The sequence below is a fragment of the Falco naumanni genome, chromosome 3 (assembly GCF_017639655.2).
Source record: "Falco naumanni isolate bFalNau1 chromosome 3, bFalNau1.pat, whole genome shotgun sequence".
NCBI lineage: Eukaryota > Metazoa > Chordata > Aves > Falconiformes > Falconidae > Falco > Falco naumanni.
The window spans coordinates 46591027-46603447 of record NC_054056.1 but is presented as its reverse complement, the minus strand read 5'-3'; the positions used below and the strand labels follow the sequence as shown (position 1 = coordinate 46603447).

At 40.5% G+C, this 12421-nt stretch overlaps 1 protein-coding gene across 11 annotated transcripts in view; it reads right to left on the bottom strand.

Moving 5' to 3' along the window:
* The window catches only part of LOC121084635 (poly(rC)-binding protein 3-like), a 62422-nt gene extending 50597 nt beyond the window's left edge, over window positions 1-11825 (bottom strand). For 3 of the 11 annotated variants that reach the window (XM_040586349.1, XM_040586350.1, XM_040586351.1), the window contains exon 1: window positions 11668-11825. In XM_040586349.1, coding sequence (XP_040442283.1) covers window positions 11668-11745 — 78 coding nt within the window. In that variant the 5' untranslated portion in view covers window positions 11746-11825. The remainder of the gene's footprint in view (window positions 1-11667) is intronic. The other 8 variants (XM_040586358.1, XM_040586356.1, XM_040586353.1 and 5 more) reach the window with 5 other exon arrangements.
* Between the last annotated feature and the right edge of the window lie 596 nt (window positions 11826-12421).

The following is a 12421-nucleotide window of genomic DNA, read 5'->3' as shown; positions in this document are numbered from 1 at the left end:
TCATAATATGAAGCTGTTTGTGCTTGCAACTCTTCACATCCTTCTCACAAGATGTAAAGACTTTTCAGGGAGAAGAACATGTATCTCAATGAAGAACTTTGGCATGTGGTTCCTTTGCGCTCTCTGCAAGCCTGCACATAATGCCAGACAGGGGAGAACAGTCAATACACTGCTGGACAAGGCTGCTATTTGGAGTGACTTAGCCAGGTTGGAGAAAAGGGCTGAGTGAAACCTTAGGGAGCAGAACAAAGTCAAATGAAAAGTTCCATGTCTGGGATGGAACAAGTCCATGCAACAGGACAAGCTGGGCAAAAATTTCCTACATGCAAGCTGGCTTTGCAGAAAAAGTCCTGAGGGTCCCACTGCACAACTCCAATATGAGTACATGCATGCACCGTGAGTACATTTCTGATCAAACAGATGCTGGGTGGTATTAGCAAGAGCATAGCCAGCAGGCTGGGGCAAATGATTCTTGCTTTCTCCTTGTGTCTGTGAGACCATGACTGAAGGATCGTGCCCTGTTTTGGGCTCCTAGTACAAGACACACAAAAGGACACATGGAAGTGAATCCAGTGCAGGGCCACCAAGACAGTTAGGGGGCTGGAGCACAGGACACATGAGGAGAGGCTGAGAGAACTGCATTTGTTTGTTCTTAGGAAGAGAAGACTTGGGGGGGGGGGGGGAAATCTTATTGTGGTGTACGATAAAGAAAGCAAGTGGCAACATCAAATGCCATGGAGAGCAAGACTCTCCATGATGATAAGCCTTGGAGACTCCTCATGTCTCACAGTTCCTATCTGCCCACTCAGCACATTCAGAAGTTTTACCTTGAAAACTTTTTCCATTCTTCTCAGTCACAGCTTTCAGAAATAATTTCTTTTGTAAAACAGACACTAAGGAGGTAGAAGGACCTTTTTCTATGGGTGAGCATACTGTATTTCCGTTGCTATGGGTAAGCAGTCATATTTCAGTTTGTGGCATAATTTCCATTTTTGTATATCTGAAGTTTCATTAGAAGCTGTAGGCCTGGTCTCAAACCTGCAAGGCTCTGCAAGTATGCACTTAGTATGAAAACTGTCCCAATCCATTTGATCATCATTTGATCATCCTGGGTCTTCATGACAGATGCTGTTCTTTCAGAAATGTGTGGATAATGGCTAATAAGTACAAAGATATCTTCTTTGGAAATATGAAAAGATACTTTTGCTTTGGAAACAGAAAAGCAATGTACTGTTTGTAGCCCTAGTGAAAAAGATGGTCCATTTCAAACAAGGAAATTGGGAATATTTAAACAAGCAGAGTAGGGCATAAAATGCTGCAGCTCTCAAGCTGCTTGTTCCACAGAACTCTGTGGGAGTTTTGCTATTGATTTCAGTGGGGACAGGAATTCTACCTGACTGATCATCACCTTGTTATCACCAAAGAGCAACTGCCAAAGAACTGAGGAACGAACAGTGTGAATCCCACTGAGGAAAAGTATTTCAGTGAGACTGGTGACCAATTCCTTGGAACATGCTAGCAAATGTCACTGTAATCCTGTGGAGTACTTCAAACCTTCCCCTCCTCAATGGGTGGATTTAAAGCTTATTCTGTAAGGAGGCAGTTTCAAAACATTCAAGCGAATGCCACCTCTTCCCCTGCACTGGGAGCTGGGATTCTGCTTGGAAATGTGAAGGAAGGGCAGAGGGAAAGAGAGAAACATTAACTTACCATACAAATTACTACAAAAAATACAAAAATCTAGAATGGTTCTAAATGGGTCCCTTTAGACTTTTCCGAGGCCTTAGTTGTTACTAGAAAGCTCCCATAAATACTGGTGGAAACAGATCATGTCTTTAATTATGATGAGAAACCTACTTCAGCCACAGATTAAATCAGAAGATTCTTTACACCTCGTTCTCCAAACTACTCATGCTACTTCATCAAACCTTTAATGTTCTTCATACAGTCCAATGTTTGTTTCATATAGATTCTTCGATCACCCTCAATTACGTTTAGTGCTTAATGAGATACATAACATAATTTTTATGACATTTAAGTTACTGGTATTTCTAGCCAAAGTTACTTTGAGGGCTCTATTTTCTTTGGAAAATGTTTCCAAATCTGCCAGACACCAAACTGTGCTGTAGTTAACTGCATAAGACTGAAGGGATGGGATGCCTGTCACCTACATCAGTTCATTAAAAGTTAGGAGTCTAGCGTAAGCCAGGCACACAGCCTGCTCTGTAGTCCAAGGAGAGGGGTAATGGACGATGTTTTGTTCCTAAAAGAGGAGCGAAGAAGTATACCCCCAAGGGTTTTGTCTTTCTCCATCTGCAGTAGAAGAAGCCTAGACTGATACAAACCTGAAGTTTGGTGAGAGGAATCCTGCAGCTGTTGTCAAATTCAGCCTCAGCATAGGTCAGACAGGATTTTGATTTAGCTGTCCTAGCAAATCAGTGCCTGCTAGAATATACTAATAACTCTTGAACTATTTGCTGTTTTACAGTGCTCAGCAGTGTAAGCTAAAGGTAAGTATTCATGAACAGTTTGATTGATTTATTGACTAACCATCTGCATGTAAACACAGTGAGGAAAATAAGTTATATGATAACAATTACTCGGTTTCATATGATCAAATTTCAACAGCTGATCGAAAAACAGTGAACAAAAAAAAAAGAGGTTACAAATGGGGGAACTAAAGCTCAGATGAAGAAAGATGAGTCTAAGGCAACCCAGTCAGAGCTGAAAGTACTACCCAGGCTCCTTGGTCTCAACATATGAACACCCACCTGTTAGAAGCAGATACGCCACAGCAACCATGCTGGGTGAATAGGATGCCTCCAAAAAGCTGCGAGTGTCCATGTGCCTACAACCACTGACACGTACACATCACACACAAATTTATATATTTGTGTGTGAAGTCAGCGTTATACATACAGGCACTAAATAGATAGATACAGACTTTCCTTCAAGAAATGACAGCAGTTTGGGGTGCCTAACCTGAAACTCATCAACAGGGCCTGACTTTCAGATTATGCTGAGTACCAACCCAGGTAATGCCTTCCAAAGGGCGCATCTCCAGGTGACAGTATCTCTCTCACACTTGGGCTCCAACAGCAGCACTTTGGAAATGTCCAGGAGAATTTGAAATATACGTGCCGATTTCAGATAGCCCAAAAATAATTCTCAAGCCAGGGGTGGGGTGGGGTGTTGAGTTGATTTATGACTATGATTTTCTCTAGTATGCCATTTCTATTAAAATAGATAAAATGACAAGAGCTGAACCTCTCCAAGACCGGAAGACTGCTCAGTATCAATAAAGTATTTTTCTAGCCAACAACCCAATTCATCACAGAGACCTTGAGGAAAAGCAATGGTAAAAACAGGGAATGCTTTCTTTCATGCTGAAATGCAGCATGTAATATTATTTGCACATCTTATTTACATGAATAGGATGAGTTTTGCTCTTAACAAACACTTGGGGAGCGGTGGGCCCACCAAAGAGCAGAAAGCTATTTCTGCAGTTTTTGCATCACCTGTGGTGAGAGCAGGGCAGCACCAGCAGAGCAAAAGGTGGCAGCAGAGAAGTATGGGAGCCAAGGCTTTCACAGGGCTCTTGATGGTGCAAATGACTAAACAGAGATGTAAAACAGGCTGTAGGAGAAAGCTATTTCCTAATCACCAACCTGGTGGTGTGCCTTTTGAATAACAACAGAAAGAAATTAGTCATGTTAAGAAAACAAGAAGCTTAAAAAATAGTAACAAACCTTGGTTTAAAGATTAACCTTTGATCTGTAAACATAACGAGTGAAATTCCATCATTTTTCTAAGTGTGAGACTACATTAATAATTACTGTCTCCCAGGAAATCAAAACAAAACAGGTTGCTATTCCAGGACCACAGAAAAGCACAGGCCTTGCTCTATTACTGTGGGGCATACAGCTTCTACTACCAGTGCTATAGGGTGAATGGAACACAACCTCACAGGAGTCCCGAGAGAAAGCCACATCTAGAAGTAAAATGTGTAATAAATAAAATAAGAATATATACTTTCACCCCAAAGCGTCTGACAAAGCATAGGCCACATCCTAAAGCCTGCAATTCATTCAGCCAATGTTTTGATTGCATACATTCCCAGCCTTCTACAAACAAGAATAAGAAAGAAGCAGTAGTACTGGACCCTACAGAAAAGCCTGCTAGAAAAGCATTGAAAGGAAAGAAAGAAATACAGCCTTCCGTGGTGGGGAAGCACATCTGCCATGACACAAGGAGGGGTTCTGCCAACAGAAAACAACATATACAACATCTACACTGATAAAGTTTTCTAGGCCATCACCTGCTGTCTTTCTTCCATCCATAAAGAGGCATAACAACCCAGCTCTCTCTCTACACCTTGTTCTGAGGATGGATTTGCCAGTACTGTATAAACTCATGAATACCCTTGCATGGAAGACCCCAGGAATATGTTTGACAAGATGTTCTGAACAATGTGTTTGCAGGGAGCACATGGGGCATCAGCATTTGCCAAAGACTGGCAGAAAAGTCAGTTTTGGAAAACATGATGTAACGTGTCTACCTCAGGGAACAAATGGCTGCCTTTGATAAACTGAGAGTCTGATTTGTGTTCTGGGATTATGTGGGATTAGCCTCACTGACACAGGAGATCTCACATTCCTAGGTGATGCTTCAGTAGTCACTGTCTGATGCTCACAGCCCTAATTTAGTAAAGCATTGCAGTCCAGGCCTTTACTGAGACAGCTCTCATGCTAACAAATGTGGTAGTTTATGAGGAAACCTTCAAATTATGGTATTTCTGATGGAGATGCCAGTAAAGAATCTTCCACAGGTCCATGTACCCTTTTTGGGGCAGCTGTTCCAATGGGTCTTTCTCATTTGCTTTTTAATAGCAGATGGGTAACCCATTTACATTCCATTTCACACCAAACCTCCTAGCCTCCTCCCCAAAAAACAAACCCAAACCAGGTTCTGTCCCTTTGCTTGTTCCTCTGCCTGTGATGCTGAAGCAGCAGCACTGACTAGGGTGTATGCCTTCTGCAATTCTCAGGTCATTACAGATGTAGGGCAGCAAGGAGATTCCGTTTAACAGAAGTGGGAAAATTCAGCTATGCAGATTATCTCTGGGGACATACAGTGTCCAGGGATTGGGGCAAAAGACCTTTGTCCTTTCTGTTGATTTTTTAGACTAGCGAGAAACTCTCAGCTGTAACTACAAACACACTAAGAGGAGATCCATCTTGTGTTGTGTATTTGAATGCATAGTTTTGTTCCATGACTAGAGCTCTTAGGTACCACAGTAATGCAAACAAACAAAACAAGATCTATTATAGCAATAGGCAGGACAGTCAATCCTCATAATACCCTGACAGTGTTCATGGAAACTAGAAAGAACAGAACAATCACTGGCTTGGTTTGCATTTAATAGTTTGGATTAAATTACTGACAAGTTGATTCTTAAAGCTACTTTGTATTCCATATTTTAGTAAGTAAAAAATAAAAGAAAAAAAATGGAGAAGAAGGGAATTACCTTCAAGATGGGGAAAAATTATTTCTGTGATTCCTTTACAGTCTTTCAGGGGACAATTAATCAGGCACAAAAAAATGGCCACTAAAAGAAATCCCTGATGGCAAAACTATATTATCTATACTGGTGAAACCAGCAATTTTCTCCATGATTTTATTCTGTCTATATTTGAGCTGTTAAATGTGAGAAATCACCTTAATAAGTCTAAATTTTCTTTCTTTTTCTTGTAAAAAATTCTACATATAGCATCATAAAATGATCACCAATGTGTCTGAAAGACGCCACTGATGCTGGATGTAAGTCCACTGTAACTAGTCCTTCCAGCACCACAAGGCACCCACTAATCCTGCTGAAACCATTGGGAGGCAGATTTCCTCAGGGCATCTAAGATTATAATGGAGTTTTAATGCCTAAAACCTGAGACAATCATAGGGTTTTGTCCAAAACTGAACATTTGACAGCAGGTACATTTTTATAATTCACTACTGCTGAAACAATGAGAGACTATCACTGAGCAAATGACATCAGGGAAGGAAAAGCTCCACTTAGTTATCATCTCTTTCCTCCATCAATGTAGATAATATTGTCTACATAGTATGTGTGCTGCTCTTCCCCAGACACATTTGAAGTCTGCTTAGGAGACTTCCAGAACCTCATAAAAATCTCAATACCAGGAATTTGACTTGGGATCTCCTTATTAGGATTTATTTTTTAAAATATATTTTACTCCATTATTTCCAGCCCCAAGCACTTGTATCATTCAAAACAATGATACTCCATTACACTTGTATTTATTCTCTCCAGGTTTTTATGAAAATGTCTGAAGAAAGCTAGACACAGTCTCCTCAGCCTCCTAAAATGTTGCTAGTTTTGTGCAAATTCCCCCTCTGCTCAGTCTTCAGCATCACTCAACAAGTGGCATCTGCTGCTGAGCATGGAACTGCAGATGTGGTTTTGCCAGAAGAACAGCGAGGGAATTACCATCTCTTAGCTCCACGACGCACCAATGCTATACACCCAAAACTGCATATACTTTTGCTGCAATAGCTTTCCTCTCCAACTCGGCATATCCCAAATGTGCTGCTCTCTAGACACTGCCGCATCTGATACTTTCAGCCTCTTATGCATTCCAGATTTCCTTCTCTCACTGAATGTGTATCTTCTAAATTACCTTCTCCAGTTAATTGCCTCAACTTTCCAATTTACACCTCTCGGTATCTGGCAAGAGTCCCACTTCCCTCCTTCACCCTACCTGTAAATTATTTCCTTGTTCTTCCTAACCACCTGACTTTATTAATCCATTTTGTTTTCTATTTCTGAACTCCTGTACCCTTTCTCTAAAAGATTTCTCAGACTCAATATATGAACTGTGTTGGTTTCTTGCAGACTTCATTGCACCCGATACGGTTTCATCAACGCACACCTTCACACAGTGCCTTTGGAAAGGATACATTTTTGCCTCTGCAGGTTTGTACCAGAGGGAGGAAGCAGAGACTCCTGCGGCACCATTACGAGATGGAGACCAAAGTAGATATGTGACCCTGCTGCCCTTTCCATGCTGGCACATTTGAACACATTCTCCTGTTTCACCTCATGGACCCGGCTTTTAAATCTCCATTAAGCTGCTTTCCTGAAATTTAACATCTTTATACCGGCACAGTCTCTTTACCATCCACATCTAAAATTAACCGTTAATGGTGAGTCTCTAGGGTCTGAATCAGCCTGTTAATGCTGTCTGTGTACAAATCCAAATCATCCAAAATCATGTCATCATCATCTAGTATAGTCAAAGTAGGCACTTTTCAAGAGTTATTTACTTCTGGGCACGAACTGACCAAAAATAGAAAAGAGCACTGTAGAAGTCAAGTACTACGGTATGTTGGCAGATACCTGTGGGCAAGGCCACAATTCTCCACAATCTTCTGACCTCATTACATGTGGCAGTAAGCAAAAAAATCCCACCCAGCCACAAGTCATGGGAATAAAAGATTCAGCAAAAGGTGAGCAAGGAATGATAAGAAAGAAACACTGAGCTCCATCAAAGACCCCACAACATGCAGAGAGCCAACAGAAGTTTGATTTTGACAAACATTAAAAATGAAGAAAACGTGAAAGGCACATTTATTTTGGAGCCTGAGCTCTGCCTTACTTTAGAGGGCTCTGACAGCTGGGGACTGTTTGCCCAGGAATACACACACACTCAATTTGTGTTCCTTAAGCCCTTCAAAAATGTTGATCTGATCTGGGTAAATGCTGCCACTTTTGCCTTTGCTGGAAGCAGAAATCTTGCAATCCCTGCAATATTCTAATCCTGCCCAGAAATTATACTTTTAAGGAAGACAAAGGTAATAAAATATCTGTACCCATTCATGTCTCTGCCCTACACAATGATTTTTTTCATTTTACTTCAAGAAACAGAAGGATTTAGATGAAAAATCAAAAGTAGGGCAATGTAAACAGCCCCAGCCCATATTCCCTATTTTTCTCTACTGAAATGCATGAAACAGCTTTATTCCTTAATATGGTGCATCTTTCTCATTAATAAAAGATGAAAATGCATCTCTATTATTTAATATACTCTATGTATCCAACTCCTGCACATGCTTCAAAAGGCTTTTCTGTTCCTCCTCTCTCCAGAGCAGCATTCAGGTAACTCAGTCAAAAAGGTCCTGAGCAGCAGAGGCTGCAGTGCCATGGCAGCTTTATGGGATGTACTCATTTTTGCCTAACTTGTCCTTAAAAACCTCCAGTGACAGACAGTGCAGCATGCCTGGGCAGCCTCTTCCTCTACTCACACATCTGCAAAACAAGTCAATTTTGCTTTTAAAATTTCCCGCAAACAGACTGCTGCTTCTCTGTGGATGTGACGAACATCTGGGCACTGCCCTTGTAGTGTACTCCCTAATACCTGCCCTCTAATTCATCACAAGAATGTATGACAAATGTTTTGTGTTGCTCCCCATTTCTCTTCAGGGCTGTCACGCTATCATAACATTTTACTGACATAACACGGCACAAGATGAAAATTGGGCCCTTCATCTTACACCATCACACACTCTCTGAAGTCCTGGCTCAGGAGGACACCTTTCATACCAGGCCCTGGAAACATTTACCTTGAGGTAAATAACCTTTTATACCTTATAGTGGCTGGCTTTTTGCTGGGCCTGCACAAGCCTTTTTGCTGCTTCCACAGATAAAATTGCTGGCCTCCCTTAACCTCCCATTTTCTGCCCTGAGAAAATCAAGGCTGTGCCTTGCCCAATTGCCAGCCAGTGGCTCCCAAATCTTGCTACGCTGCGGAAGGGTGTCTGAGCTGGTCCCCCAGGTGGCCATCCCAGCCTCTTCAGTAGGAGGCTGCACCAAGCCCTGCACGAGCTCAGCTGGACCTACAGCTGCTTCTTTCCCCAAAGCAAGATAAAGCGAAGACTGATGAGAGGTGTCCTACCTGTGGGAAAGCACTGGCCCAGGGTTCTCCTGGAGCTCAGGACTGTTCCCATCTGTTTCCCTTTCACCAGACACTAATGTTGTCTTTTATTTTTGCTACTTCTTTTGCTTGTGGTTGTTAAAGATGCTTTTTTATCCCCTATCCTCTTGCAGAGGTCTGTCCATTCATACAAATCCTGATTTTTCTGTCTTCAGGTACAGAATTTAGCTTAATTATGTCATTAATATGTCCATCCTTGACTTAAAACCCCTATCACATGAAAGGTACAGGCTAAAAAATTCCTAAGTCTTCAGAATTTACAGCCGAGATAACTAAGTGCAGTAGCACAAGTTATGGACTTTCAATCAGAATGAATGCAAACATCCCAAAGCACACAGACCTTCCCTATGCAAAGGTACGCTGGTAATAAAGGTTTAGAGATAGAGTTAAGGTTAGTGGGGATTGACCCTCATATTTCCATGAAACACACTAAGAAATAAATAACTTCAAAATGCTCTTTAAAATTTTCTAACTGAATCCAGTTTGCTGCTGTTGTTTTTTAAAACAACCTTTTAATTCCCCTCTTTTCTTTCAAGTTATGGACACTTATTTATAGCCCAAGCTCTGCTTTAGTTAATTGTTTTGTCTAGAAATACTAATTAGAGATCAGCAATTTCCATTGATGTCATTACCACAATAAATCTTAAGGAAGAGCCTAGAAACATGTTCTTCAGAGGCACATACAGCTTTCAGAGTGACCTTCTCACACTGAGTTCATACTGACTCAGACATCCTTCATTCTTCTATATTCTAATTTCTAAATCACAAAAATGACATCAAAGAAACCGTAAGGGCCTGACTTTTATCACCAAAATAAATTATGATTTAAGGTATTCTTTGCAATACTTAGGCACAATAGGTTACATGATTAGAGCATAGTAGAGTTAACAGTATACCCTTCGTGCCTTGTTAACTGAGGATGCACGGTATAGCCCCATTTAAAATGTTAACTTTACAGCTTTTATGGGTTTAATTTAGACCCTTGGGGCTACATATGCATTGAAGACTGGAGATACAACATCCATTATTGTTAAAAGTGGTTGCACACACAATCATTGATGTTTAACACAGAAAATTAGCTTTTTCTAATTTCATTTCTGATTTAAATTTTTTTTTTGTTTGTTTCAATTCTTAGCCTACAGTTTAACTTAAATGTCCTGAAAATTACAAGATACTTGGTTTTTGCTTTAAAGGCATGATTCTGAAAGAAGCAGAGATGTCTGACAGTGGTTAAAAAAAGCACACCTGAGCACAGGGGAATTTGACTGAAACCAGTAGGGCTACTTATACCCACCAGGATAAGGACATGTTCAAATTCTTTTCTGGATTAGGAGCAGAACCTGGTAGAATCAACCCCTAAGACCTAATTTTGAGTGCAGACATTTGTACAGATTTTAGGTGGGTTTCGTAAGAGAGACTGTTATTAAATTTGTTTGACAAATCCCTACTTAAAATGCAGCTCTTACACAACTGATGCCTGCCTGAAGCCGAGTATTTCAGGTAGAAAAAAAATCAAACAAAATGATTAGATCGTTTCTGAGAAAATACATTACTTGATCTAATGTAAATGAATTTCTGAGTTTTTAATTTGGAAACTTACAAGTGTAACCCCTCATACTTCTTAGCAGCTTCATAAGTAAAATACAGAGGGAAATACCTCCGTCTCCTATTTGTGCTTTGGGTATATCATATGTGTGTTCATGCCACACAGGTTGAAAGCATGCACTATTTTAAAATGTAAATGTATTTCCAGTTATTAAATTACATTCTAGGAGTAAAAATACTTTTTAGATTTATATATACAAATTTGATCTCCAGAATAATGTATATATACATAAATTCCTTGTTCCTTGCTAAGAAAGAGCAAAACCCACCTCCTTTTATATAATATTTATTCACTAAGCCTAAAAAATGCCTGGTGTTGCCTGATGCAAATAATACAAACAAACCTATGAAATGTGTTTTTTAATTAAAAGCCTATTTTGCGATCTGGCAATGTGAAACAAATGGCGATCAGACTGTTAAGTCTGACAATACTGAATTGGCACTTTGTCTATGGCACAGATTTCACACTTATCTGCATGCTCAAGTGCTGCACTGGACAGAAATGAGATGACGGTCAGCCTTCCAAGACAAACCCACAGGGGACTTGGACAAACGCTTGGTATATCAGGGGGTTCAATCTAATAAGATGCTACATCAGAATAACGAAGAATATTCTGTCTGCATTCAACAGAAACAGACAATAATTCTGTGGCAATTTTTCCACACAATTCAATGTTCTGGTATTTCAAAAAGACCTGCAAAATCCAGCAAATGATGGGAAAGGCGAGCCGTATGCAGGTCAGCCCTACGCAAGGCTCTGCCTAATTTGGCTAACTATCAACGAAAGAACTCTTTTTTTTTTTGCCACCAGATCTGCTCAAAATGGATTTGTTACAGGCAGGGCTTGTTCCAATGAATTTCGGCTGCAGTGCAAACTTAAATATGGTGCCTTGAAAGGCAGCGGGTGATTTTTCAGTCATGGCAATGACGCTTTTGACTCAAGATGGAGAAGGAGGAGTAGACCCTCTGTCAATGTCACTGTCAGGCTCTGATGGTAACTGCACACACTCATTCAATACACAGGCAACTACTGTGGCGACAGTAAATGCTTCACCTTGCCATGCATGAGAAGGCGTATGGTAAGCGTGACATTGAGACCTCCTTCAGTCACTTTTGTGTCCTTCGTGTTCATCCTGGCCTTGTATCTTCAATACTTGAAAGCAGCTTCGTTTTTCTTTTTTTTTTTTTTTTTTCTCTATTCACTTAATCAACCTAAAAAGAGAGAGAGAGGAAAAAAGAAAAAGTACCATTGAGTGGCTGAAGCTACTCTGAACTGAGAATATCATGTTATACAAACCAATTAACATTCCTCCCTTTGATTTTCTGGACTACAGTTTAGAGCTGAAAAGGCTCCTTTGATTACTATCCCTCCCCAACCAACTCTTTAGTCCCTCACCAATTACAAGATAAACCCCTTTTGAAACCTTAAAAATTCTCTTAACTTCCTGTATTTTGAAGCTGAAAGTACACAGCACAACAAAGAGAGAAGAAAACACTGTATTTCACTAACAGAGAGAAAGTGCCGTTCGAACTTTGTGGTGTGTATGAGAGATATATACATACACACACACACGCACATTTTTACACGCACCTGGTGCTGTTTTCATTTATCTCCCTGTTACTACCTCCTCTTCTTCTTGCTCTTGCAGAAGAGATATTTTTGTTTTCTCTCCAGCTAGAGAGAAATTAATTCTGAGCCTAACCACTGATGCCTGCCAGCAACAGCAGATGACACATTATCAAAGACATCTGAGTAACTAAGAGCCACTTGCTGCTGTAAATCTGGGCACTGTCTGACTCTGGTTTTG